We start from the raw sequence: 25,826 nt of genomic DNA on the forward strand, positions 1-25,826 counted from the left end.
CTCCTTGTTCCCCTTTGGGGCTAGCCGTTAGGGAAAGAATTCCTCTCCTCCCTCCAACTCTTGTGAGCAGTTGACATCAGAAAGAGTACCAGATATATTGTTAGTCCTTCCCCTTTTGAGCTATAGGAACTTTGATAGGTTATTTGACATGTCTGTCCTTCTATAGCTTTATTTTATAAAATGGGGATAATCATATCTACTTCTTAGAGTTGGTGTGAGAATCAGATAGGTGAATTCCTGCATTAGTTGGCATAGTGTCTGGCTTGTAGAAACCACTGGGTAAATGGTACTGGTGAGCGGGATCCGTCTCATCATCATCACTTAGGTCACACTGCAACCCTGTAAACTCGCTGCCATGATGCTCATTTCAGAGAATTGTGCAAAATTGTTGAAGGAAAATAAAACACCAAAAGGACAAGATTGGGATCCTAAGTTGGAGACCTCTTTTAAGAACAAGGTAGAAAAGAAGCAGGCATGGGATTGAGTTAGGGCGAGGCCAGATGGGTCCCAGTCACTGTGCCATTTGGGGGCAGAGCCTGAGGGTGTCCTACTGGCTTGGAGGAGCAGCAGGAGGGCTGACAGGTGGGAAGATGGTAACTGTCTTCACAGAGAATGAATTTCCCACATGATTTAATGTTGGGTTTCCTTTTGTGAAATTCTGGAGTTAAAAGCCTATTAGCTTTGAGAATTCAGGCTGGTGGTTTCCCCATCCCCAGAAGGATTTTGGAGTAGGTCTCTGTAATAACCTATATAATTGTAGCTCTTTCAGGATAAATGACAAAGATATTGGCAAATAATACTCATAATTTTTTTAAAATCAAGAATCTTTTCCTCCAGTAGATGAGTTAATCCTTTGTTTTCAGGTGAAACTTTATTATTTTCTCTTCTCTGTACAATCTCTTTTCTCTTAGGAACATCACCCTGGCTGTAAGACAATAATCAGATTATGCACTGAATCACAAGCTGCTACTAGGACTTCCCAAGGAAATCAATACAAGATTTTTTTCTCATTATGAAGGGAGCTTACCCAGAGAGAACAATTTATAGCAAAAGCCGCATTTTGCAAAATCATTTCTTGTCTCCCATTTGGGGCTGTTTCTGGGAGCTGTTGCTGATGAGTTCCTTGAGGTTTTTTCCCTGTCCTTTGGTGTCACATACTCAAATGAGTAGGAAAGGGGGAGCGAATTGGACTCACTTGAGAAAATGAGGTGAGAAAAAAAAGAGCAAAAGAACAAAGAGGGGAATCTGTTTTTGTTTACAGAGGAAATGGGGGGGGATCAGTATGGACAGGGGTGGAGGGTGGAGGAATGGGGATTGTTTTGACAAGCTCAAAGAATTACGAGGATGCTTTATGGAACAGGTGTAGTCCAAGTCTCCCCATATTTGGTGAGCCAGCAGAACCTCCCCAAAGTCCTTTTGCAGCTTGGACATGCTCAGGGCACATGGTATTGAGGTATAGTTGATTATGCTTCTCCAGGCTTCTGTGATCAAGTGCATTTAAGAAGCTAAATGAGTAAATGTTTCCTGAACTAACCTTTTATGAGACTTGGAGATGAAAAGGCTGAAGGAGTACAGAAAAATTATGCTCACTTCAAACCTCCTAGCAGAATCATGACATTTAGTAGAAAAGTAGTAAGGTATCCTGACGACCCTATCTCTGACCTTGTGTTAAATGTCACATATTGTAGATGGAAGTTCTACACAGGGGCAAGGTACTCAGCCACAAATGATAAGCAATTTAGTTAATTGTGCACTTGCTTTGTAAACAAAACAAAACTAAAAACAAAAAGCATGGAGAAAGCAGTAGGGAAAAAACAAGCAAGATTTGGAGGGGAGGCTTCAGGCCCTAACATTTTTTTTCCTCTTCAGTGACTAATCCCCAGCTTATTCCAAAATTGCTCTTGAAGGAGTGTTGGAATGTGGGAAGAATAATCCCCTTTGTTGACATCTACTTCTCAGCTCCTTTTCCTGAGCTCCTCTCCTTCCCTCCTTCTGCCAGTAGTCCCACTATGAGCAAATCTCGATAACCTCGTGGACCTGGCCCATGTATATAGATGCTTTAGCTTTGACATAATCCTCATGACTGCTGGGTCACCTGTTCTCCCTTCTTGTCCTCATTCTGGTCAAGAACTATGAAGGGTCTTAGGTTTTATTCTCCCTGCGAGTGAGCTCATCAGTTGTCTGGCCATCCTTACCTGGATGTGATGCTGGGAGAAGGCCTGTGCCTTCCGGGGCAGGGGTCAGGACTTTCTTACAGCACAACAGGTGGCCTGAGCTTCATGTCTGCAGCTGCCCCTCTTGTCCCTTCACCGGGGTGAAAGGCCAGGCCAGATGGATGCTGTGCACATAGTGGGTTTTATCACAGCTGAGGGGTCCCAAGCTAAGGAAACATCAGCCCTTCAGAGGGGGTTGTGTGCAAACCTGTAGGTTTGTGCCCCAGAGGGAGCCATTATCCTTTTCATTCTGGACAGCAAATAAATCCATCCTCTTTCCTGGAGGGGAACACTGTCTCTGTCCTCCAAGTCTATTTCTACACAACATCCTTGGAAAGATACAAAAGCTGTCAGGGCTTTGCTCAGAAGATGTGAAGAAACCCGAGAGATCCGTGTGGAGCTGCCTCCCAGCAGTTCCTACCACAGGCACCAGAATTATTATTACAGATGGACTTTGCTTTCTTCTTACACTTCTGACCCCTTGCCTTCCACTTCTCTAATCCGCAGGAGATCCTGCCTCTTTACTGACTCACCACAAAACCTCCAACCCATGTGCACTTTTGTCCGGCTCAGTAGATGTATCCTTCACCTTTGCCCCATTCCATGAGGGGTGCTGTGCTGTGTCAGGTTGGTGTGTCTACCTGCTGTGTGCCAGGCTCCTTGCAGTGCCAGAGAGAAGTAGGGGAAGAAACCTCAGTCCTCGTTCTGAAAAAGCATGCAATTTGATCATTTTAACCTAGGGCAGCAAGTGCCATGAGCCAGGCGTGCTCGAGATAAACTGGCGGGAACCTAATCCTAATCCAGATGAGGTCAGGGAAGGTCTTCCTGGAGATACTCAGAGTGAGTCTGAAAGAATGAACGGATGTTGAATAGGTTAAAGGGGTAAGAGAGGGGAGAAAGGAGCAGCTTGAAGAAAGCAAGGTAAAAGGGCGCCTGGGTGGCTCAGTCGGTTAAGCATCTGACTCTTGGTTTCTGCTCAGGTCACAATCTCAGGGTCGTGGGATCAAGCTCTGCATCAGGCTCTGTGCACAGCAGAGAGTCTGCTTGAGATTCTTTCCATTTGTCTCTCCTTCCCCTTCTGCCCCTCTCCCCACAAACGCTCTCTCTAAAATAAAGAAAATCTTAAAAAAAAAAAAGCAAAGTAAAAAGAGTATTGTATATGGCCTGTGGGGGGTAATATCAGCCATTTGAATGTTGCCAGAGCATAAACTGCAAGATTGCAGATGAAGGGAGACCTTCCTGGAGGTCAGACTTTAGAGGGTCTTGAGCTGTGGGTGGTGATATGGGCAGGCTTCGGTTTTGCCTGGATCAGCCTGGGAAGAGCACAGAGGATTTAAGAACAAGGAAGAAAGGAGAACAGTTAAGAGGTGATGCAAACATAAACTGAGGCATAAAATGATGAGAATTTCAGCGAGGGTGGTTGGGAGTAGAGATGGAGGGGGAAGTAGCCTTAACAGCACATGAGGACAGCTGGGGATGCAGGATGTGGAGGCAGAGAGACCAACAGGAGGACACTGGTGTTTCTAGATTAGACCGCTTAGCTGACGGTGGTTCAGCTAAGAGGAAGCAGGAAGAATGGCAGGTTAATATTGTAGGGGGAGGACTTTGGGGATGCTGAGTTGGGGGCTCCTGTGGGGCCATTTAGAAGGTGCCCATCAAGGGATTTGGGTGCATGAGTTTGCGCTCTAGGAGAACTTTGGAATGAGATACAGATTTGAGAGTCAGCAGCATATAGATGATGTCCCCCCAGCCTGACTGGGTTTGAGAGTGAGCTAAGTGAGGAGCCAAAAAAAAAAAAAAAAAAAAAGACAGAAGAATAGCCTGTAGAGGAGCCTGAGAAGTGGTCAGAGAGCAGGAGGAGGATGAGAGCTAGCTGGTGTCTCGGAAATGGAGGGTCTCTTCCTGTGTTTGTCTCCTCCCCAGGGGTGGGAGTGTGACCTGGGGGAGTAAGAAATAAGCAATAATCATCCTTTGGCTAATGGTTAAATCTTTCCAGCTATTCAAGCCCTAAGTCTAGAGAAGTCTTCAACAGTTTGGAAACTACCTGTCTCAGACTAGTAGCTGCGAACCTGGAATCAAAGCCTAGCCTTGCCCACACCTGCTGTGTGACTTGGCTAAGGTAGTGCCCCTCTCTGGCCTGGATTTACTCACTGGAAGTGAGAAGATTGGATTCATAATACCTAGGACCCTTCAGGGAAATGGGCTCTTAGAAATAATGGGAAAATTGGAGGCAGAGTTCATGCTGCAACATCTGGAAAATGACTCTGCTCTCCCCACGATGGTGAAGATGTGTCCTTGCTGACACGGAGTTTGGCTCAGGTACTGGGAAGTGTGGAAGTTTGCAAACATTCACTCTTCTTTAAATAAACATTCATGGATTGGTATGTAAGTCTTACAAAATAGTGAGTCCAGCCAATGCTGAAACAAAAATTGAGCTTCTCGGATCTGCTGGCATCCCATCCTGACCCGTGGGCCTCTACCAGGGACTTTGTGAGCCAAAGGAGAACATTCCAAAATGGGGCCCCTCTGCTTTGGCCTTGTGGTCCCCTTCACTCTAGTAAGTGTTTATATGTATGGCTACTTAGACAAGGAACTTAACTGATCCTTCGTGTGGGTGTGTGAGCGTGTTGAGTGTACGGGTATGTGAGTGTGTGTGTGGAGGGGCTTTTCCTACCCACTACAACCCGCCTGAAAGACTGTGGGTTCCCTTTGATTCAAAACTATGGAATTTCAGGTAAAATTAAGAAGCAAGGAACCCACATAGAATCTGAATTCTATAGAATCTGAACCCACAGAGGACTCAAAAGTGCATTGCAAGATTTTCTTTTGCAACCCTCAAGCCTTAATTTGGACCAGTTATTATTTTTAAGATATTTAAAAAATATTTTTGTTTTGAAAGAGTTACAGATTCACATGCAGTTGGAAGAAACAGTGCAGGGAACTCCCTTATGTCCTTCACCCATTTTCTCCTCATGATCATACCTAGCATAACTGTAAAACAATATCATAACCAAAAAGTTAGTATTTGTACAAATCCTTACCTTATTCAGATTTCATCAGTTTTACCAGCACTGGTGTGTGTGTACATTTTTTTTCTCTGCAGTTTTAACCCATGTAGATTTATGTGACTATTGCCACAATACAGAACGGTTTCATCACGAAGTCTGTACCTCCCTTCTACCAACCTAACTCCTGGAAAGCACGTCTGTTCTCTATGTCTATAATTGTGTCATTTCAGGAATGTTCTACAGATGGAATCATAGAGTATGTAACCTCTTGAGATTGGATTTTTTTCATCCAGTTTAATTCCTTCAAGATATATCCAAATTGTGTGTCTCCAAGCCTTTGTTCCATTGTAGTGCTGAGTAGCATTCCGCAGTATTTACTGGCTTGTTTAACCATTCACTCACTGAGGGATATTTGGGTTGTTCCAGGGTTTTGCTGTTATGAGCAAAGTTCTATAAACATTCTACTATAGGCCTTTGTGCGAACACAGGTCTTCATTTCTCTGGGATAAATGTCAAGGGATGCAACTGCTGGGTCATATGGCCGTTGCATGTTTCATATTTTAAAGAAACTATCAAGCTGCTTTCCGTAGTGGCTGTACCATTTTGCATTCTCAGCAACAGTGTTACTGGTGACCAACTTTACCACATCCGTGGGTGCTGCTGCTGCCTTTAAATGCATTCGTTCTAGGCCTGCAGGAGTATCTCATTGCAGCCTTAACTTGCCATTCCCTGATGGCTAAGGACGTTGAACATCTTTTCCTGTGCTTGTTGGTCATCTGTACATCCCCCTCACTGAGATGAAACTTCATGTTTGCTTGTTTTCTCATTGTTGTCTTTTTATTGTTGAGTTTTGAGAGATCTTTATGTATTCTGGGTCTGAGTACTTTGTTTTTTTTTTTTTGTTTTTTTTTTTCTGAATACTTTGCCTTACAAAGATTTCCCTCCATGCTAGAGCTCATCTTTTCATTGTCTTGGAAGGTTTCTCTCAGAGGAAGTCTTTAATTTTGAAGGAGGTCCAGTTTTTCAGTCTCCTCTTGTACGAATCGGTGTCCTTACTGTCAAGTCTGTGAACTCCTTGTCCAATATTTTCTCCTATGATTTTTTATTCTAAAAGTTTTATAGTTTTGGGGGCACCTGGGTGGCTGAGTCGGTTAAGCATCTGCCTTTGGCTCAAGTCATGATCTCAGGATCCTGGGATTGAGCCCCAAGTAGGGCTCCCTGCCCAGCCGAAAGCTGCTTCTCCCTGTCCCTCTGCCCCTCCCCTGCTCGTGCACATTCTCTTCTCTCTCTCTCTCTCTCTCGTAAATAAAAAAAAATATATAAAAATGTATATTTTTACATTTAGGTCTGTGATCCATCCTGAGTCAGTACTTGGGCAAGGTGTGAAGTTTAGATTGAGGCTCTTGTCTTTCATCAGCATTTTGCAGTTTTCCCAATACAGATCCTGCACCTGTTCCGTTAGGCATATGCCTAAGGATTTCTTTTTCTTTAGAATAATTCCAGTTGGTATTATTTTTTAATTAATGAGTATTCCCTCAGAGACCTCCTTGCTCACACACACAAAACAACAAAAGCCCACAACTAAATAAACAAAGAAATGTAGGGTTGAGAACAGACCTCAAAGCAATCCAATCGTAGTTGATGCTCTGTTGAATAATCTGCCATCCAGTGTGAAGGAGCTATAACCCAGGGGGGCTCCTAATGAGGCTGGCCACCTGCCGGGAGCACGCTTCACTGAGGAGCTCTTGTTCTTGGAGCCTTTGACTTGATATCTGACCCGAATCACCTGCAGCTAGTTTTTCACTTCTCTGAGGTTTAATTCCTTCTTATTCTAAAATGAACATAAATAACCACGCTTGCTTTAGAAATAATGCCAAGAAGATGCAATTAGATCAAATGAAAGAATATATGTCAAAGTGTTGGGCATATAGTAAATGATCAAGAAATAATTCCTTCCTCCCTTTTTATTTCCTTCTCTTTCCTTCCTTTCCCTTCCTTTCTCTTTCCTTCCATCCCTGCTTTATGCCACCTTACTGCTTCTCTGTGGTGGGCGGGGGCGTTGCCTCTGGTAGGGTTGCTACTCTACCCTGGCTTGACGAGATGACTAGGAGGCTGACCCCTGTGCCCAGCTAGTCCACCATAACTCCTTCTCCTCCACCAGACAGCATTCTGCTGGATATTGGAACAGTGAGGATTAGTAAATAGTGAAGTCTGTTTCTTCTATTTAAAATCATAATGCTAAGCAGTTCGGTGAATTTTCATGAGTGATGATGAGCCACCTTTCTGTGTTTTTGTAAAAGGCAGGTTGTCTGCGATCCCTGGGTGGCTCAGCGGTTTAGCGCCTGCCTTTGGCCCAGGGTGTGATCCTGAAGTCCTGGGATTGAGTCCCACGTCAGGCTCCCTGCGTGGAGCCTGCTTCTCCCTCTGCCTCTGTCTCTGCCTCTCTCTCTCTCTCTCTCTCTCTCTCTCTCTGTGTGTGTCTCTATGAATAAATAAAATCTTAAAAAAAAAAAAAGGCAGTTGTCTACGGTGGCTAATTGGCCTGGGTGGGGGCAGACCTGGAAATGCCTTTAACAAGCAACTGAAGCCTCTCAGGTCTTATTTGCTTTGGCTGTGGGCCTTAGCAGAACACAGAATGGTACAGAAGCAAGTTCATAGTTTCACATAGAGATTGTCCTGAACTCCTTGGACTGAGGCCGGAGTGGTAGACTTAGATTAGCGTAGGCCAGTGGAGGTGGTCATTCTCCAGGTAGAACCCACCCTGTGTGAGGGACAGCTCCACAGAGAGACCCAAAGAAATAGGCCAAGTGAAAGGGATGTCTCCTTTAGAAATTCAAATGAAGCTGGAGGCCCTCCTAGAATGGGAGCCCCCTCCTCCTCCTTTTGACAAGTGTTCATCCAGTTAATTTAGAACAAGTCTTCTCCTCCCATCCCCAGTAGTCACCAAGTGGGTGACTCAGAAGCCCTGGAAGTTGCAGGCTGGGGGCACCCTCTTCAGCATCCTAATTGTTGTCAGATAGCCAGTGATCCTAACGGGTTAGAGGCCTGAAGAGATTATGTCATCCTCTGCCCTTCACCCACAAATGTGAGACCAAAATGGAAACCAAAGGGCAAGGAAACATTGAGTGCAACCCCAGCCTTGTAGGAGTTTTCATGTAAGGAAGAACCTTGTTGTTGAAAATCTTTTTATTTCTTTTTTTTTGCATTAGAAATAAAAATGCCTCTTTACTAGCTTAGGAAGCAGAAAGCTGCTAGAGATGGAACTTCAAACAGCTCTTGGTCTTGGCCAGTGTATTTTTCATTTTTCTTCAAGAACTATTTGCTCCAGTGAAAATTGATGTCCTGCACTTCTGCCCTTCAGGTTCTTTTAATAAATGTCATGAGAGTAATGGTGTTGAGAGCAGGGAGTAAGTTGGCCTTTGCCAAACTTCGGCCAAATGGATGTCTGAGGTGCCCACCCAGAGCTCATCCTGCTAGGCTGCTTCCAGGGACTTATGTGATGAGCTCTGAGCACAGGAAACTCACCCGTGCCTGTCTCTTCCTCTTCTTTCTCTAGCAAGGATTGAAAATAGTTCACCATGCGGAGAAGACACTGTCCAGCTTCTGTAAGTGGCAGAAGAGCATCAATCCAAAGAGTGACCTCAACCCTGCCCATCATGATGTGGCTGTCCTCCTCACCAGGTACCCCGGGACTACATGGAAGCCAGGGGCTGCAAGGCACGGGGGCGGGCCAGTCAAAGAGTTATCAGGTATTCAAACTGATGCAAGTCTCCTACTCTTTGCTGCTCTCCGTCATTTTTTTTTTTTTTTAAGATTTTGTTTATTTACTCATGAGAAACAAAAAGACAGGCAGAGACACAGGCAGAGGGAGAAGCAGGCTCCATGCAGGGAGCCCAACACGGGACTCAATCCCAGGTCTCCAGGATCAGGCCCTGGGCTGAAGGTGGCGCTAAACCGCTGAGCCACCCGGGCTGCCCGCTCTTGGTCGTTTAAAAAGGCAGCTTCTATGATTCAGACAACTCCTGAAGCCCATACCAGTGAGGGGCAGTTAGTACACATGTGGAGCAAAACTCTCCATGTTACTAAACTGCATCTGCTGGCAAAATGCAGGCCTTTTTCCTATCCCAATGATGATTTCATCTTTAAAATTGGCTTTTTCATGCAGCTCTGTAAACAATCAGGAAGATTGTTTGCAGATCCTCATTAAAGACTCTGGTAACTCTTAAGCATGGGGTTTCTGATCCTTTGATTTGTTTTTAAAATATTTTTCTCCAGTTTAGAAACATGAAACTATCTCTACAGAAGTCAGTCCTCCTTGTAACCCATCCCTGACTGGTATTGAGAACAGAATATAGGCAGCAGCCCACCCCCCAACCCTGACCACTGAATAGGCAAAGGTGTTTGGTTACACTTGTCTCCCTTCACCCTCATGAAGATAATATTTTGTTCTGACTACAAATAGACCCTATGGCACTAATAAAAACCATCAACTTTCTAGGCCTCATAGCTATGAAAGGCTAATAAACTTTTCTAATCAACTCAGGCTCTTGAAGGCTATGTTTTCTCATTGATTCAATAAATGAATCAGTATTAATTGAATACCTGCTATGTATCAAACAGTAGTTTAATTTAGACAAATGAAGGTCTTTCATTCATAGGGGAGGTAAGTTCTCATGGGGCACTCCTGTGCAGATTTGGAGACATCAAGAAATCCAGGAATATGTAATAGAAGAGGCTGCTTGACCTGCCCTTTCAGCCACAGAGAGCTTCATGCACTGGAAGGCTCTGTGTGTTTGTCTTCCCCGGGGAGAACAGGCTGCCCTAACATTTTGGCCTGTCATCTGTCCCTTTGGTATCCCAGTGCATGGGATGCCTGCAAAGGATGATAACCAGCCTTCATTCCAGACAACAGAATCACTCTTTGGAATGAGAGTATCAAAACTTTGATTGAATGCAGACAATCTCCAAAGGAAGTCTGTGACACAAACCTATAACATTAGGTTCGTATTAGGACCTGTGACATTAGTAGCTCCACTGGGAGGTAGGTTGCTGTGAGTGTAGAATGTAAGCACAGGGGTTCTGAGGAGCCAGCAAGCAGGCAGGAAACACTGAGATCCTGGGCAATAAGCCACAGAGAGATTTCAGTCCAGGCAGGATATATCTATAGGGAAGAACCCCAGATCTGGGACCTCCATTGGAAGCTGCATCAGCTCCATCTCTTTTCTGAAAACAGAAATCGTTTCTTCTGTCATTCTCATATGAAGAAAGGGGTGAGTTGATGATAGCTGGCATTTGTGGAGTGTTTTATGTAGCACTGTGCTACATTTATTAGAATAGTCATTAATCTCCACAACAACCCTGCTAGCTGACTGCTATCAATCATTCCTGTTTTACAGATGGAAAAACTGAGGCTTGGTTATGTCACTTGTCCCAAATATCATTGCTGTTCAGGTACACCTGGGACTTAAATCCAGGCAGTTGGGCCCTAATAGTTATACTCTCAACTAATACCCATAAGGATATGAAAGATCTGTTCTTTTATTATTATAATTATTCTCTTATTATAACTTTTCTCCCTTGGAACAAAAGTCTGGTTTCAGTGTATGATGAAACTCACCAACTCCTAAACAGTGGCAAGTATTTCAAATTCTAAAACAGGATTTCTCATCCTTGGTATAACTGACATTTTGGGTTGCTTAATTCTTTCCTTTGAAGGGCTATCCCATGCATGGACATATATTTAATCTATCCATGAGATGCCAATAGCACCCTTCTTCAAGTGTGATAACCAAAAGCTGTCTCCAGAGATGGCCAGATATCCTCTAGGAATGGGTGGGGAGCAAAATAAACCCCTGTTGAGAACCTCTGGTCTGAAAAAAACAGGCAAGACCAGGGAGGGAAGTGTATGACTTGCCCCTGGAGGACTGGGTTGAGATCCATGTCAAAAGGGTTCTCTGTAGAATTGCATTGAGGGAAAGGTGGATTTGTCTTGAACATGCCTCATGAAGTGGGACTTGTACCTGCATGCCACGGCATGTTTTCTCTTTCACTACTCCCAGTGCATGCTAGAGGTAGAGCCAATCTGCTTTGGGGAGCAGAAGCTCTTAGCCTGGAAGACTCATATTCCTACATTTCTCTTATTACCGCCTTTTTTCCACTGTAGTGCTAGATACTTAGTAGGCACTCAGTAAACAATGATTTAATGGACCCGACTCCTTTCCTATCAGAATGAGAAATCCAGTGAGTAAGCAGTAGACACTAATCATCTCTTCTCAGCAGCTCTATACAGGCATATACTTTTTTTTAAAAAAGGAGCTAGTGACAAGTACATTTGTAATAGGGGTGGAAAAGTGTTTGGCTGGTCCTCTGACAGACCAAGCAATTATTTAGAATGATTGGGCTGTATGATTCAATCTAGCTCTCCAATACAAAACCACCCAACAACTATTGCTATTAGAATGGAGATCAAATCAGTTGGCATGTCTTGAGATGGGAGCTGCCTCTCTTTCCTATCCTATTGTTCCAGTAATTGTCTCCTGCAGAACTGAGGAGTCACAGGATTTTTCAGAGCCTGGGTCTTTTCCATGGCCCAGTGGAAACAAAAAACAGACCATTCATTGCCAGGAATGGTACCCACACAAGCCCAATGAGTTGAAGGTCTATAACTAACTGAAGCTCAGAACCTTATTGGCATTTGTGCAGCTATTCTTGGCAAAGAGTTCTTCTTGAATTGAAGAAAACCATAGGACTAGTTAACTCTTGTCAATGACTGAAATAATTCCTACAAAGATATGGGAGCACATTTTTACATTTAAAAACTATAATCAAATTTTTTAAGATGCTAGGAGTCTTTATTTGTATATGCATTCCCTCCCTTATGCCATCTTGTTTGGGTAAAGGGACTGGAAAGACCACTGATTTGAGCTCTGGGTGGATTAATGAGACCAATTGCCTTTTTTGTGAATAAGCAAAAGTTCTCAGATGAATTTTGAGCACAGACCTCAGAAAGACCAAAAAAGGGGTTTCATATTTGAAACCTTTCAGCCACTACTGGTTGTCCTTTCTTTACTTAAAAGTTCAAATAATCTCAAATTTTCAATTAAATCCTTCTCTTTTGGGCAAAACAATGTAATTTGGCCTCCTGAGATTAAAGGCAAAAAGCAGCTCAACTCAAAATAAAACATTTGTCATATCTTCCTTTATTGTTTAGGTGTTTGTAAGATTCAGTAATTAAGAGGTGAAATCAAAATTAAGAATTCAGAATTGCAACCTATATTCATGTGGACTTTTAAAAACAATATTAATTATGCTCCCCAGCCCACATTGAATGTGAATTAATACCAAGATTTTTTCCAGGATTTTTTCAGATGTTTCTTTGGAAGCCTATGCATCTCTGTTCTCTGCTTTCAGAAAAGATATCTGTGCTGGTGTCAATCGCCCCTGTGAGACTCTAGGTCTGTCCCACCTGTCAGGAATGTGCCAGCCTCACCGGAGTTGTAACATCAATGAAGACTCTGGACTCCCTCTGGCTTTCACAATTGCCCATGAGCTCGGACACAGGTAAAGGGTCAGGACACTGAGATCTCCTTGCCATGTTCACATACTACGTCAGTAGAGACAGGGGAAAACACCCTACATGGGGAATCAGGAGTCAGGTGCATTGTGTCTTGACTCACCTTCCTAAACCTCTGCTACCTCATCTGTAAAGTGAGGATAATCACATACATAAAAAATTTCAGGTCTTTTGTTCCCTGACCGCATGTACCTATCTATAAGACAGAATCAAAGAGGCTACTACAATTTTCTGGATTAGAATGAGTTGAGAACAAACAAAGACATAAACTTTAACTCACTTGATTAATTCAGAAGTAACAATTCCTGTTTAGTTATTATGGAATAGTAATAATATTAATGTCACCAAAAAGTCACAAACATTAACATTTTTGCACCTTTATGTCATACACTTTGTCCTGTGTCATTGAATCCTCTCAACAATCTTGTGAAATGGATACTATTGTTAATCCCACTTTACTTAAATGGATTACAGGAACATATTGAATAAAGCAGAAATTTAAAACTACAATAAATGGGGAAAGACCATCAAGCAAAGGTCAGTTAACAGGAGGTGCAATTTGTCTCAAAAATGTGTGAATTTGATTGGATAAGTTCACTAAAAGCATGTTGCAGTGAAGAGATAATGAGGTTTCTGGATTTTCCAAGTAAAGAGAAAAGATGTTAGCTTATTTGTAACTTAATTTGTTGATATATACACTAACCACAAATAAGAGAAGATCATGCTAATTAGGGAGCCATGTGAATGACTCAGCTATACCCCTTCCCTGTTATATAGCCGCCTGCCTGGGTCTCCTCCTTTGAAGGAAGGAAGCAGAACCCTGTGGCATTCTTTGAGTGTGCAGTCTGAAAAGAAGAGGGATTGGGAAGAGCCATGGAGACTGGATATTCCAAACTAGAACAAATAAGCTCACAAGGTACAATATAATCATACAAAATCAATCACATTTTTATAAACTGGCAACGAGCAGGTGAACACTGAATTGAAAAATGTAGTACCTTTCATGATGACTCCAAAGTGTGATGAAATATTTACATATAATTATTATATACTTTTAAATCTAACAAAAGTGTACAGGACATACTGTAGGCTCTAAATTACACAACACTGAGAAAAGAATCAGATTTAAATAAATGGAGAAACATACTATGTTCATGAATTGGAAGACTCAACAATGGTAAAAATGGAATTCTCCTGCAATAAATATATAGGCTTAATGATATTTCTACCAAAATTCCAGTAAGATTCTTTTTGAAATATAGACAAACTATTCTAAAATGTATATAGAAAGTCAAAGGAACTAGAGTAAGTTTTCCAGACAATTTGAAAAAGAATAATGGAAAGAATTAGTCTACGATATTTCAAAATACGACCTTCAGTAATCTAGATTGTGTGGTTTGCGTGGAGGGAAAGACATGAAGATCAATGGAATCAACCAGAGAATGCAAAAATAGTGCAAAACAAATATATCCAACTGATTTCTTGACAAAAATATGGAAGCAATTCAATGAAGAAAGGGTCAGGAAAGGGTCCTGAAGCAATTGGACATCCATAGGCAAAAATTTTAAATATATAAAAAGAACCTCTACTTAAGTCTTGTATCATATGCAAAAATTATCTTAAAGTAGAACATAAACTTAATGTAAAATTTTGAACTAAAAAACCTTTAGGACATAAATAGAAAATTTTCAGTATCTAGGGCCAGGCAAAGAGTTTCTAAACTTGACATCAAACGTACAGTCCCATAAATGGAAACACTTAAATATCGGACTCATCAAAATTTAAAAACTTCTGACTCTTTTAAGAGGATGAAAAGACAAGCCACATAGCCTATGATAAAATATTTGCAAACCCTGTGTAGTGGCTTGAACAGTGTCTCCCTTCCCTTCAAGGCTACTTGGAACTTCAGGATGTTACTTGTTTTGGAACTAGGGTCTCTGCAGATGTTGTCAGTTAATAATTGAGATGAAATCACACTAGATTCAGGTTGGGCCATAAACCCAATGACTGGAAAAGGAGATTTGGACACAGAGAGATCAAATAGAAAGAGGCCATGTACAGACGGAGGCAGAAGTTAGAGTCTTGCTCCCACAAGTCAAGAAAGCCTGTATTTAGCAAGAGCTAGAAGAAACAAGCACAAATTCTCCCCTGGAGCCTTTAAAGTGTTCGTAGTACTGCTGACACCTTGATTTCAGATTTCTCTCCTCCAGGACTGTGAGAGAATAAGTTCCTGTTATTTTAAGCCACTGAGCTTATGGTAATTTTTATGGCAGTTCTAGGAAACTAACACCATCTATTCAATAAGACTAGCATCAAAATAAGCAGCTATCAAAACTCAATAGTAATAAAACAAACAGTAACTAGAACATGGGCAAAAGACATGAGGAGAGATTTCACTAAAAAGGGTACATAAATGGCAAATAAGCACTTGAAAATATATTCAACATCATTAGCTATCAGGGAAATGTAAATTAAGACCACAATGAGATATCACCACGCACCAATCAGAATGACTACATAGTGGTGACACCAAATGCTGAAAGATTGCAGAGAAACTGCATCACTCATAGCTTGCTGGTGAGAAAGTAAAATGGTTCACTATAGAGAATCGGTTGTCAGTTTTTTAAACAGTAAACCTGCAACTGCCATATAATCTAGAGGTTGTACTCCTGAGCATTTATCCTGGAAAAATGAAGACTTATGTTCACACAAAAACCTTTACATGAATGTTTACAGAAGCTTAATCTTAATAGCCAAAAACTAGAAACAATTCAGGGTTGTTGTCAACCCAACAGGGTAAATGTAACACGGTTACATAAACTGGGTTTGATACATATTATGTAATATTTACTAGTCAGCAATAAAAAGAAAGGAAACCTTGATACACACAGCCACCTGATGAATCTTAAAACAGTTATGCTCTGTGAAAAAAAAAAAAAAGCAATCCTAAAAGGTTACATACTGTGTGATTCCATTTATATAGCATATTTGAAGTGTCAAAATTCTAGAAATGGAGAACATATTAATTAGTGGCCACCAGGGCTTCAGGACAGAATAGGGGAGGGAAGGAAGAAAGTGTGGCTGTAAGTGTGACATGAGAGATCCTTGTGGTGACGATAGTGTTCTGTGTCTTGACCATATCAGCATCAAAACCCTAATTGTGTTATTGGATTATAGTTTTGCGATGTGTTACCATTGGGGAGAAAGTGAGCAAAGCAGACCAGGAACCTATTCGTTTATTTCTTAAAACTGCAAGTGAGCCTACAATTATTTCAAAATAAAAAGTTTAATTAAAAAAAAAAAAGGCATAGGGCGGGGGGCACCTGGGTGGCTCAGCGGTTGAGTGTCTACCTTTGGCTCTGGTCATGATTCCAGGGTCCTGGATTGAGTCCTGCATCAGGCTCCCCTCAGGGAGCCTGCTTCTTCCTCTGACTATGTCTCTGCCTCTCTCTCTGTGTCTCTCATGAATAAATAAATAAAATCTTTAAAAAAAATAAAAGTAAATTTTAAAAAGGCATTGGGCCATGTACAGATGATCTAAATAGAACACTGTCATTTTAATTAATTTTTTTAAAAATTTGAGTATAGTTGACACACAGTGTTACATTAGTTTCAGGTATACAATATAGTGATTCAGCTTCTCCATGTGTTATACTATGCTCACCACAGCATAATGTATCTGTCGCTACACAATCTTATCACAGTATCATTGACTATTCCCTGTGTTGTGCCTTTATCCCCATGACCTATCTGGTCCATAACTGAAAGCCTGTATCTCCCACTCCCCCTTCACCCATTTTGCCCATACACTCTTACCCTCCTCCTCTCGGCAACCACCAGTTTGTTCTCTGTGTTTACGTGTTCAATTCTTCTTTTTTCCCATAAGATTTTATGTATTCATTTGAGAGACAGACAGACAGACAGAGACAAAGCATGAGCAGGGGGAGGAGTAAAGGGAGAAACAGACTCCCTGCTGAGCCGGGAGCCCAATTCAGGGCTTGACCCCAGAACCCTGAGATCATGACCTGAGCCAGAGGCAGACAGTTAACCATTTGAGCCACCACAGGCACCCCTGAATCTGCTTTTTATCTGTTTATTCATTTGCTTTTTTAGATTCCACATGAGTGAAATCATATTGTATTTGTCTTTCTTAGTCTGACCTTCTTCACTTAGCATAATGCCCTCTAGGTTTACCCATGTTGTTGGAAATGGCAAGATTTCATCCTTTTTGTGACTGAGTCTGTTGTAAATAGATACACCACATCTTCTTCATCCATTCATCCATTGATGGACAATTAAGTTGCCTCCATATCTTGGCTATTTTGTAAATGATGCTGCAGTGAACATGATGGCAGTATATCTTTTGGAATTAGTGTTATCATTTCCTTTGGGTAAATACCCAGTAGTGCAATTGCTGGATCATATGATATGTCTATTTTTAAGTTTTTGAAGAACTCTGTACTGTCTTCCACAGTGGCTATACTGATTTACATTCCCACCAACAGTGCATGAAGGTTCCTTTTTCCCTACATTCTCACCAACAGTTATTTCTTGTTTTTTTTTTTTTTTTTTTGTCATTGTTGTTTTTTGCCATTTTGAAAGGAGTATTTCATGGTGCTTTTGATTTGCATTAAAACACTGTCTTTTAATGGACAAAAAAAAAATAATTTAAGAGTCACTGATACGAATGGAAAGTTGAAAGAACGTGTAAGCCTGAGTGATGCAAAAAATCCTTTAGTAAAACACAAAATCAAACCAGAGAAGACTTTAGGAACTTCTTAAGAAACTTTTGCTCATAGCAAAAGATGCTTCTGGGGTATTTAGTTCTTTCTTTAGCTGTGTAGTTCTAATTATCTGTGGAGCAAACTGAGACACTGGAAAGATCAATGAAATGGACTGTGGCAGATAAAAAATAATAATAATTTTAAAAAGCCAAAACTGGGATAAACCAGTGTCTCCAAAAGACTCTCATTATAGCTTAATAACATAGATATCCCATTGTTTCTTGGAAACATTGTTTGTTTCATGAAAGATTATGTGTGATACAAAATAGAAAGTAAAATTAACTAACCTGTGTTATGGCCTTATGTGAATAATTTCATTTTTGAGAGAAAACTCTTTAAAAATCCATTTATGAGGACCTCAGATTGTATCAGTCACTTGGCCTCATACCACCTTTATGAGGCTCCTTAGGTTAAGTTACCAAAAATGAAAGTAGAATTCCAGGAGGAAATTTACAAGCTTATCTGAGACCTAGCATCCTTTCCTTTTAAGTAATGAAAATATCATGATACAGATGAACACTCATAAAGCAATATTCACCCAGTATTTCTCTCCTGCTTCTGGATTTCATTACAGACCTTTGTGTGTTACATACATGGAATTGGTATTTCCTAAATGAGTTTGGAAAGTGCACAGTCACACTCTCATTTTTTTTAAAGATTTTATTTATTTATTTATGAGAGAGACAGAGAGAGAGAGGCAGAGGGAGAAGCAGGCTCCATGCAGGGAGCCCAATGTGGGACTCGATCCCGGGTCTCCAGGATCACGCCCTGGGCTGAAGGCGGCGCTAAATCGCTGAGCCACCCGGGCCGCCCCACTCTCATGGTTTTGTTCTCTGCTGTTATCTCTCTGCTGTAAAATGAATAACAAGTTATAGGAATAAAAGGTACTGCATAAGGAATATAGTCAATGGTGTTGTAATAGCGGTATGACTGGACAGATGGCAGGCAAACTTATGGGGAACGGAGCCTGACGTATATACACTTGCCCAAATCACTAAGTTGTACAGCTGCAACTACTATAACATTGTGTCAACTATACTCAGATGAAAAAAATGAATAATAAAAGGCAAGTAATATCCATCAAATGATACCCTGAAACCCAGCTAAGTAATCAACTTGCTATTTCCCATCTATAATTTGGCCAACTCCTACAGGAGTTGAAAGCCAAACATGAGGTAAAGCGGGTGAATCCCAACAGCTCAGTAAGTTGTTTGGGACTGCAGAGGGCTCCAGAATCCCAGCTGCTCTTCTGCTTCCATCCTATCTGTTGGAGAGAGGCTTCCTGGAAACAAACCTTCCATCCCCATGACCCCATGTACTTTCTTGGCCTTCATTTTTCATCGGTCCCCTGTGCCCATGTGACAGGAGCACTCCACACATTTAAACGTAGTAGACACAGTCCAGAGGGACATTGGTTAGTAGCACTGCTTTTCTCTCCTAACATGGGAGTACAGAGGGGTGATAAAGCTTGAGGGGGAAATCCTTTAATGAATTAAAAACTTTAGATAGAATAGGGGCATCCAGGTGGCTCAGTTGGTTAAGCTTCTGACTCTTGATTTTGTCTCAGGCCATGATCTCAGGATCATGAAATCAGGCTCCATGCTCAGTGGGGAGTCTGCTTGAGATTCTCTCCCTCTCCCACTGCCTTCCCCACCCCACCCACCCTGGGCACACACACACACACACACACACACACACACACACTCTCAAATCAATAAATACATTTAAAAAAATACACAAGAAAAAACTTTATGTAGAACAAAATGAGCTTTGAGGGAACTGATATGTTTTGAGGGCAGGTTTGAATCTACAGCTGTGTAGGATACAGCTGTATGTTCTTGTATTAGACTATCTATTGCTAGAAAAACCATTATTCATGCATAATTTTGAACCATGCTTACAGTTTAGAGTTATTACTAATTGCGCAGGTGAACTTATAGTCTACAAGTTCTACTTCACGAGCTGAGTACCAATGAATTTGCAACAGCGTAAGAAAGGCCTGCTTAGAATGAAAACTTTCATTGAATCACATTCTTTGTGGCTTAGTGATAAGAGTAGTTTTTGTACATTAATTCTCTGATTCCTTTGTGAATTTTGTATTTAAGTGGGCCGTGATAAGAATCTGTAAGCTTATAAGATCATAATGGCTTAAGCAAAATACAAGAAATTTCTAAATCCCCCAAAGACCATTCTCTGTAAGAGTTGCTAATGTTGATCTGGAGATTTTGTTAAGGTTACATATGAGCTTCCCTGGCAGAGGAGTTGAATTTCACTAGTGGAGTAAAAGGTCATACTTCCCTCTGTTCAGATTTGGAAATCTGAGCCAACAGCTCTGGGCTGCAAGTATGCCATAAGCAGATTCCAGTGAAAAGAGATCATGTGGGGGCTCTGAAGGCATCTTGGGGTGATCCTGAGGACTCAGCTTATAAGCAGACGCTTCTGAGTCTGCTTCCTTCCCAGGCACCCCTTGCCACGGTGGATAAACTCTATCGGGGTGTTCAGGGCTGCTTCACCTGGTCAGCCTGGAAGTAGGAGGCCAGAGAGCAGAAGCGCACCGAGCAAGACCTGGGTAAGGGCACTGATGTAGCAGCACAAACAGCGGAAAACCTGGTTTTAACAGTAAGTAGCTGTGTGATTTTTGAGAATAGGTTAGATAAGGATAAAAGCAGTAATAAAGGATTTCGGTCATTCACAGAGCCCTTCTTAGCAGCCAGGCCCTTGCTAAGTGGTTTTCAGACTCTCCCTTCACATCTGACCCTAGCACTGTGGTGACTCTGCATTTTCCAGGAGAGGAACTCCCAGATCATTAAGTGGTGGAGATAGAATACCGTCCAGATCATCTGTCTTCAAAACCCCGCTCTAACCACTGAACTGTGTGAGGTCTCCCCAGTGTCTCTGATACTGGAGGATGCTCATGACAAGACTCCAAAGAAATTCAGTCACTCAAAGCTTATGGCTTTTGACAAAGTCTCACATAGGTTTTCTCTTTCATGTCTTCCTTAAACAACAATGAAAAGGGAGAAGGAAGGTTTGGGTTTCTAGTGCTGTGGTTGGTAAAGCAGGAGGAAGAAGATCGCTTGAGGCAGGATTTGCCCTCCTTACTCCTCAGAAGTCAAACTGCCAGCTCTCAGCCAAGCAGAAGTTTTTGAATTAGCCAGGTGGTTCCCACCCTTGCATATTTGAAGCCAAGCCATGCTTATAATGTCTCCTGTGCTTTTTCGTTCAAGCTTAGCTCTCTCTCTCTCCAACTTCAGAGTCCCACTTTGTAAACACGTGCATTCTGTACAAAAGGGGATCTCGGTTATTTTCACCTCTGAGAAGCTCATTTGCTCCCTATTTCACGCCTGCCTCCCCAGTACTCTTATGCTTTGTGCCTTCCTGCAGCTTCAGCATCCAGCACGATGGGAAAGAAAACGACTGTGAGCCTGTGGGCAGGCACCCATACATCATGTCCCGCCAGCTCCAGTACAATCCCACCCCACTGACGTGGTCCCAGTGCAGCAAGGAGTATATCACCCGCTTCCTGGAGTAAGTGACAGTGTGTTTCAGGACAGCCTGGCTTGGGGGTCTTGAGACTGGAAGTCATTTGGAGTCTGACCCAAGGCCTGGGAAAGGCTCAGTTCCTCCCATAGATCATAGTAGCAGGGTGCCATCAAAAGAGCTGGATTTCACTTCCAGTTTCTGACCCTGCACGTCTATGGGTCCTGCCTTCCAGCCACAGTCAGGGGAGTATCCCATCCCCTTGCTTGCTCCTGCTCGGGGAGGCTCTTTATGATCTGAGGATGCGGTAGGTCCCCCAGGAACTGGCAGGAACAGCTAGGATATGTCAGAAGTGGTCACTGAAACCCGTCTGATGATTTTATTTTACTCTCTTGCTTGATTTCCTGGCTCACAGCTGAAGTAGCAATGTGGGGTATGATTTGCATTTCTTCCTAGACTGTTCTATCCTTGGGCCTGGGGGTTTCTGTGCCTTGTGGAAATCAAGTTGTCTTGAAGGATGAAGAGTAAACTATAGGATGGAAGTTTCTGTTCAGTGAAAGACTAAAGACGAAGGAAATCATAAGCAACTGTTCTCGTTTCTGTTAACTTGTTTCAGCCGGGGCTGGGGGTTCTGTCTTGATGACACCCCCCAAAAGAAAGGCTTGAAGTCCAAAGTCATTGCCCCTGGAGTGATCTACGATGTTCACCATCAATGCCAGCTGCAGTATGGCCCCAATGCCACCTTCTGCCAGGAAGTAGAAGTAAGTGTTGGGTATGTCGGTGCCTCTGGTGGGTATGCATTGGGCTTGAGATCTCCAGCATGCTGAAGGAAGGGCCAGGGAACTATCTGGTGATCCAAAGAGCCAGACACAGAAATGGAAACCTTCCATTCATGGCAAGGTGTTTGCAAGGCAGCGGGTGTGAAGTTGGGGTCATTTACATTCCTTGACCCCACCTCCTTGGTATCCTATGGAGACAGCAATCCTTTGCAAGTGAGTGGTGGTGAAGAAAATGCTATGGTGATTTTCAGAATCATAGTGACTCACACCTGTAGACTCCATAGGAACCTAAAGTTGCTCCCTTTCCTCAATTTCCCATCTGGTTATAGAGAACCCTCAGATCCCAAGTAGGAATGAGATTCATCCCAATTCATTCTTCTCCTTAATTTTCAATATCCAAATGGTTTTTTTTTTAAGATTTTATCTATTTATTTGATAGAGAGAGAGAGAGAGCGAGCAGGGGGGAGAGCAAAGGAAGAGGGATAAACAGACTCTGTGCCAAGCACAGAGTCCAACACGGGGCTCAACCACCCCGAGATCTTGGCTTGAGCTAAATCAAGAGTCAGACGCCTAACTGACTGAGCCACGCAAGAGCCCCTCAATATCCAGATGTTAGGTCAGGCCCTGACATTTAACCTCTTAAGGAGTTTGTGGCTCTCCCCTGTTGTCTTCATTCCTACTGTACTGTCTTGATTCAGTCTCTCATCTTCTCTCCTTGCAATTGTAATTACTTCCTACCTAGTGTCTCCCCCATTCAAATTGTTGCTCAGGTTATTTCTTTTTTTTTTCTTAAAGATTTTATTTATTTATTCATGAGAGACACAGAGAGAGAGGCAGAGACACAGGCAGAAGGAGAAGCAGGAACCCTGTGGGGAGCCTGATGCAGGACTCGATCCTGGGACCCTGGGATCATCACCCAATCGGAAGGCAGATGCTCAACCACTGAGCCACCCAGGTGCCCCAGTCAGGTTATTTCAAAACAACAGAGACCTAACCATGGCTCTACTCCACTCTTAGGGTCCACAGACCACAGGATGAATTCCAACTCCTTTGTGTGGCATTCCTTTGTGATCTGAATCTTGCCTATTCTCTGACTGCATCCCTTTCAGCGTGAAGGTACCAGTGCTAACACATAGACACGGGCAAGGCAAGACTCGTTGAACCCTCCCGGATTGGGTGCTGAATAAGATGAAAAAGCTAAGCCCTCAGAAATTATAGGATAAATTCTCTGACCTTAAGGAGCTTGTGCTCTGGTGGAGGAGGCAGACAGAACAATTTGAATGCAGTGAGATCAGTACAAAAAAAGACACATAGAAAGACTTCTGAGGAGAAAGTAAATAACTGTGCTTAAACACAAGGAGCAACTCTGAGGGGAGCCTGCTTCTTCCTCTACCTGTGTCTCTGCCTCTCTCTGTGTCTCTCATGAATAAATAAAATCTTTAAAAAAAAACACACACACACAAGGAGCAAGACTCAATAGAGAAGGTAAAGTTGGTGCAGAAATCCCTCCCCGCTCACTCCTGTTAGTTACCAAGTCATGCCAGTCCTACCTCCTGAATATCTGGAAAATGCACCTAGTCCTAGGTGACTGCGCTAGTTCTCCGATTGGTCTCCTTTCCTGGAGTTTGACTACCTCTCTCAACTCTGATCCATCCCTCAAAATGCAGCCAAAGTGACCTCTATAAATGGAAATTGGATTGTGTTTCTCTCTGATTAAAATATTTCAGTCTCCCCATTCCCTATGATAAAGTTTAAATTCTCTAAAATGGCTTGAAAGGGGTGCTAGGATTCATCCCAGTTCCTGTTCTCTAGCCTTATCTCTTAAAATATTGTTTTAATTCTCCATTCTGTAACAGAATTTTAACTGCTTATATGTTGGGCTTTATCATTAATCTTCCATGTCTTGGGAACTTGCCTTCCATTTTTTCTCTTTATGTCTCTCTTCAGATACATCTACTCTTCTATTTAACCTGTTGACCTTTTAATCTCATTTATGGTTTTGTTTTTTGTTTTACTTATGACAGTCCATTTGTTTATTTTTCTAAATTTTATCTGTTATAGTTTTTTGTTTCTAACTCACACTTTCAGTATGATCTCTTATTTTTTAATCGTATTTGAGACATTTATTTTGCAATTTATGTTACATAATTCCAGTATCCAAAGTCTATGTGATCCATTCTTCCTATTTGGGATTTTTTCCAGGTCTCACTTATTATAGATTATTTCCTTGTCTTGATTTTTGTTTTTATTGTGAGCTCTTGATAGTGAACTTCCTATCAGGTTTTTTCTTTTATTTTTTTTAAGATTATTTATTTATTTATTCATAAGTGACACAGAGAGAGAGGCAGAGACATAGGCAGAGGGAGAAGCAGGCTCCCCCCTGGGAGCCTGCTGCAGGACTTGATCCCAGGACCCTGGGATCATGACTTGAACAGAGGCACTCAACCACTGAGCCACCTGGACATCCCCTATCAGGTTACTCTTTATGGCTTAGATGGCTGACACGTTCTGAGAATGTGGGTCAATAAAAACAAATTATTGGTTGGATGTTGTTTGACTACATGAGTTGTGTGGGGGCCAATGTAGGTACAGACTCTCAGGGGTAACATTACCACTCCTCCTAGAGTTAAAGTCAAAACAGACAAGTTTTCCAGCTGTGTCTCCAGGTTTCTTTTAGTTCACCCTTTCACACAATGGCTAGTCCTTTGGAGTTACGGTCTTCGTGAGGTCTCCAGTCCAACTTTCCACACTACACAGGCCCAGGTCATTGTTCCCAGTATTCAGGTGACCATTAAAACTAAAATCTAAGTGACCAGGTTTGTATCTCTAGATCTCCAACATTTCTGGTACGTTCTTAGCCTCTGGGGATTTCTCTTACTTTCTTGCCAGCTCAGGAATGCATTTAAAACATTTTAAATATTTTATCTACAATTTTAGATGTTTTAAAAAGGTAAGGATTTTTTCAGGGTATCCTTTGGTGTACTGAAAACAAACCACTCTGGCAATCTCTGGTCAATTACTGTTTCATATTCTGTATTTATCCATATACTGAACAACCCAAATCCTTCAAAGTGTTGTGGGTTCTCTACCACCTCCAGAGCTTTGCATGCTCTGGTTCCTCTACACCATCCCTACTGTTCATCATTTGGGGCTCAGATTAAATATCATTTCACATTCTAGTCTATATTTTCTTGGACAAAGACTTTATTAGACAATATTATAGTTGCTTCCTATTTAAACCCTCTCCTACTTTACGTAAGTAAAGTGGGAGGGAACTTTTATTCCTGACATTCAGCAGGGCCTTGCATGTAGATAGATAATATCTATCTATCTATCTATCTATCTATCTATCTATCTAGATAATAGAATGAAGACTTGAGACAAATGAATGAAGACTTTAGATTCCTGCCTACATATTACAGCCAGGATAACCTAATCCTTTTTGGTATTAAAATAAATAAATAAATAAATAAATAAATAAATAAATAAATAAATAAATACTTTTAAAAAAGAACATAGCATCAACTTTCTTTGTTAAAACCTTTTTTTTATCTTGAAATAGTTTATAGTTTATAACTCAAAAAATGTTAGAAATATAACAAAGAGTTTTTGTGTACCCTTTACTGAGCACATCATCCTTTATAAATGCATAATGAACTTATAAGAAAGTCTGAAAAAAATCATCAGGGGGAAAAAGCTAAAAAAAGGGAGTGATGAGCACATTGAGGCAGATGCGGAGAGAACCAAAGGGCCATGACTTTAACATCCAGTGGCAACAGATGGTGATGTGCGCACCTGGAGCAGGGCAGAGAGCTGGAAGTGAGGCCCTTACAGGAAGCTGGGGGCCTTGTGGAGCTATGCTTAATGAGAAGGAAGCTAGAAGAACTCACCGGCAACAAAGATACATGGCACAGAAGCATCTTTTTTTTAATCTCAGCTAAGGTTTTGAGGGGGAGAAATGCTGGTGGAGAACATTATCACTAGAAAAT

At 41.8% G+C, this 25,826-nt stretch overlaps 1 protein-coding gene across 1 annotated transcript in view; it reads left to right on the forward strand.

Annotated features, from left to right (window-relative positions):
* ADAMTS12 (ADAM metallopeptidase with thrombospondin type 1 motif 12) overlaps positions 1-25,826 on the forward strand; it is a 303,108-nt gene that overhangs the window by 178,647 nt on the left and 98,635 nt on the right. Inside the window, exons 6-9 of the mRNA XM_038535470.1 lie at positions 8,778-8,902; positions 12,632-12,781; positions 20,963-21,106; positions 21,675-21,819. Coding sequence (XP_038391398.1) covers positions 8,778-8,902; positions 12,632-12,781; positions 20,963-21,106; positions 21,675-21,819 — 564 coding nt within the window. The remainder of the gene's footprint in view (positions 1-8,777; positions 8,903-12,631; positions 12,782-20,962; positions 21,107-21,674; positions 21,820-25,826) is intronic.

This window comes from Canis lupus, chromosome 4, assembly GCF_011100685.1.
Source record: "Canis lupus familiaris isolate Mischka breed German Shepherd chromosome 4, alternate assembly UU_Cfam_GSD_1.0, whole genome shotgun sequence".
In the NCBI taxonomy this organism is placed as follows: Eukaryota; Metazoa; Chordata; class Mammalia; order Carnivora; family Canidae; genus Canis; species Canis lupus.